This window comes from Belonocnema kinseyi, chromosome 3 (genome assembly GCF_010883055.1).
Source record: "Belonocnema kinseyi isolate 2016_QV_RU_SX_M_011 chromosome 3, B_treatae_v1, whole genome shotgun sequence".
In the NCBI taxonomy this organism is placed as follows: Eukaryota; Metazoa; Arthropoda; class Insecta; order Hymenoptera; family Cynipidae; genus Belonocnema; species Belonocnema kinseyi.
In genome coordinates, this window is record NC_046659.1 from 70,092,182 (window position 1) to 70,094,073 (window position 1,892).

At 32.7% G+C, this 1,892-nt stretch overlaps 1 protein-coding gene across 1 annotated transcript in view; it reads left to right on the top strand.

Annotated features, from left to right (window-relative positions):
• Nucleotides 1–1,892, top strand: part of LOC117170156 (zinc finger protein 431-like) — a 22,610-nt gene extending 20,718 nt beyond the window's left edge. The window contains exon 4 of the mRNA XM_033356718.1: nt 763–1,892. Within this exon, the coding sequence (XP_033212609.1) occupies nt 763–1,242 (480 nt within the window). The 3' untranslated portion in view covers nt 1,243–1,892. The remainder of the gene's footprint in view (nt 1–762) is intronic.

Below are 1,892 nucleotides of genomic sequence, written 5' to 3' on the forward strand. Positions count from 1 at the left end.
CCCCCCCCCCCACTATATCTTAAGCCTAAAACTACCAATACTCATATGGCTAGAATAAGACGCGAATTTCCTATGTAAATAGTATTAGCAATAAATCCACCACTTTCGTTTTAAAATTACTTGGCTTTTCCTTTTGTAAATTAGTTTCCCTCTCCTATTTAGTTTAATGTTTTTGAATCAGTCTCAACCCACAGATTGAACTCACTTTCAATGATTGGGTGCAAAAAAAATTATTTAAACAAAAATAAATTGAATAAACAATTGGTAATTACTTGACAAATAATTTATTGCAAAAAAGGGAAAAAAGAGCATTTATGTGTCAATTTTGGGCAATAATGTCAATTGCAGTTTTTTTGGCATTTTTGGGGCTTCACAGGGGGGGGGGGGTCATCAAAATTTTAATTAATTTAATGGAAATGATAGATTGGAAACTCCCCAACAAATTCTTAATATCTCCCGCAAGCTAAGTTTAAATCCAGAAACCTGAATCCCATTTTTCCGAAAATGAAAATTTCACCATGTTAATCTTATGGGATTTTCAGGGCCTTTGCGGCCTTAATTTTAACCGATTTTGCTCAAACTTGGAGGGAATTTTCTTTCCGGCGTCCTCACAAAATGAGGAGGTGGCATGCCCTCTACTCCAAAAAAAAATTTCAAGAGGTATGATTTTGGACCACCCTAATGTCCAACCTCTAGTTTGATCAATTTGCCTACAATATTTCCCGATACTTAAGTAAATTATTATTTTTTTAATTGCAACAGAAAATAGGAGGAGGTGATCTCATTCCAGTACCTGAACAGTTTAACAAAACTAGACCAAAGAATTTGAAAGTTCAGAAGGAGTCTCGCAATTTGGAAACCCAAAAGGATTTAAATTCAGAAGCTCACTCTTCATTGAATCAAGATTCTTTGGACGACCTGGTCTCGATTCAAACGCAAAGCAGTTCAACTTCCCTTTCGTTTGTCGAAAGTCCCAGGGTCTCGATAGAAATTCCGAACAATTTACTTGAAACGGAAGCTGTTTCTGAAGTAGTTTCTCTAGTCGATATTAACTCGGGTCAAGTAGTGACTGTTGAAGTCACTAATCAGGATTCGTTGCCGATTGACGATATCGTCAGTCAATTTGAAGAAAACTTGGAATTCCAAAACGAAATTCTCAGCAGAAACCAAAGTTTCTATGATAATGCGAATTACTCTGAACTGCAATTGGAAGAAGAGTTGATCACTTTTGGATTCAAGTAGTGATAAAATAGATTCTCTTCCTATCTTAGACAATTACATACTTAGCACAGAATTTTCTTTCTTTTTTGAATTTGTAAGGATGTTAATTAATGTTAGCTTAAAACTAGTACAAATTGGAAATTTATTGTAACTAATATTAAAGATGAATGAAACTAGTTTAGAGTATTACGCAGAGATATCTAAGTTAATAAATGTTGTAAAGTAACGAATTTTTCTTGTCAGTCTTCGTTTTGCGGTTTGTATTTGTATTAATATTTGTGCAATGCTCATTAAATGTTAAAATATTTTGTAAGAATCTGGAAAGATTTGTGGGTCTATTATGCGTTAAACCTGGAAATCAGGGTTGCTACAGAAGACTGGTTTCAAAATTCCATGATTTTTCCAGATTTACCTTGTAAAAAATTCTAGCCAGTTTTATTGAATTTCAATATATTCTGCTAGTTGCAGAATAATTTACGAACAATTTTTTGTACAGTTATTAATCAATGAAAATTTAAATAATTTTCCAATCATTATTTAATTCTGAATAATTCTCATTAATCCTATCTAAAGAAAAGTGATGTTACCAAATATCTCGAAAATCTCGGGACATGTTGTTGTCGAAAGCATAATTGTTTCTTGATAGTTTATTTATCTGTTAATAAATATTA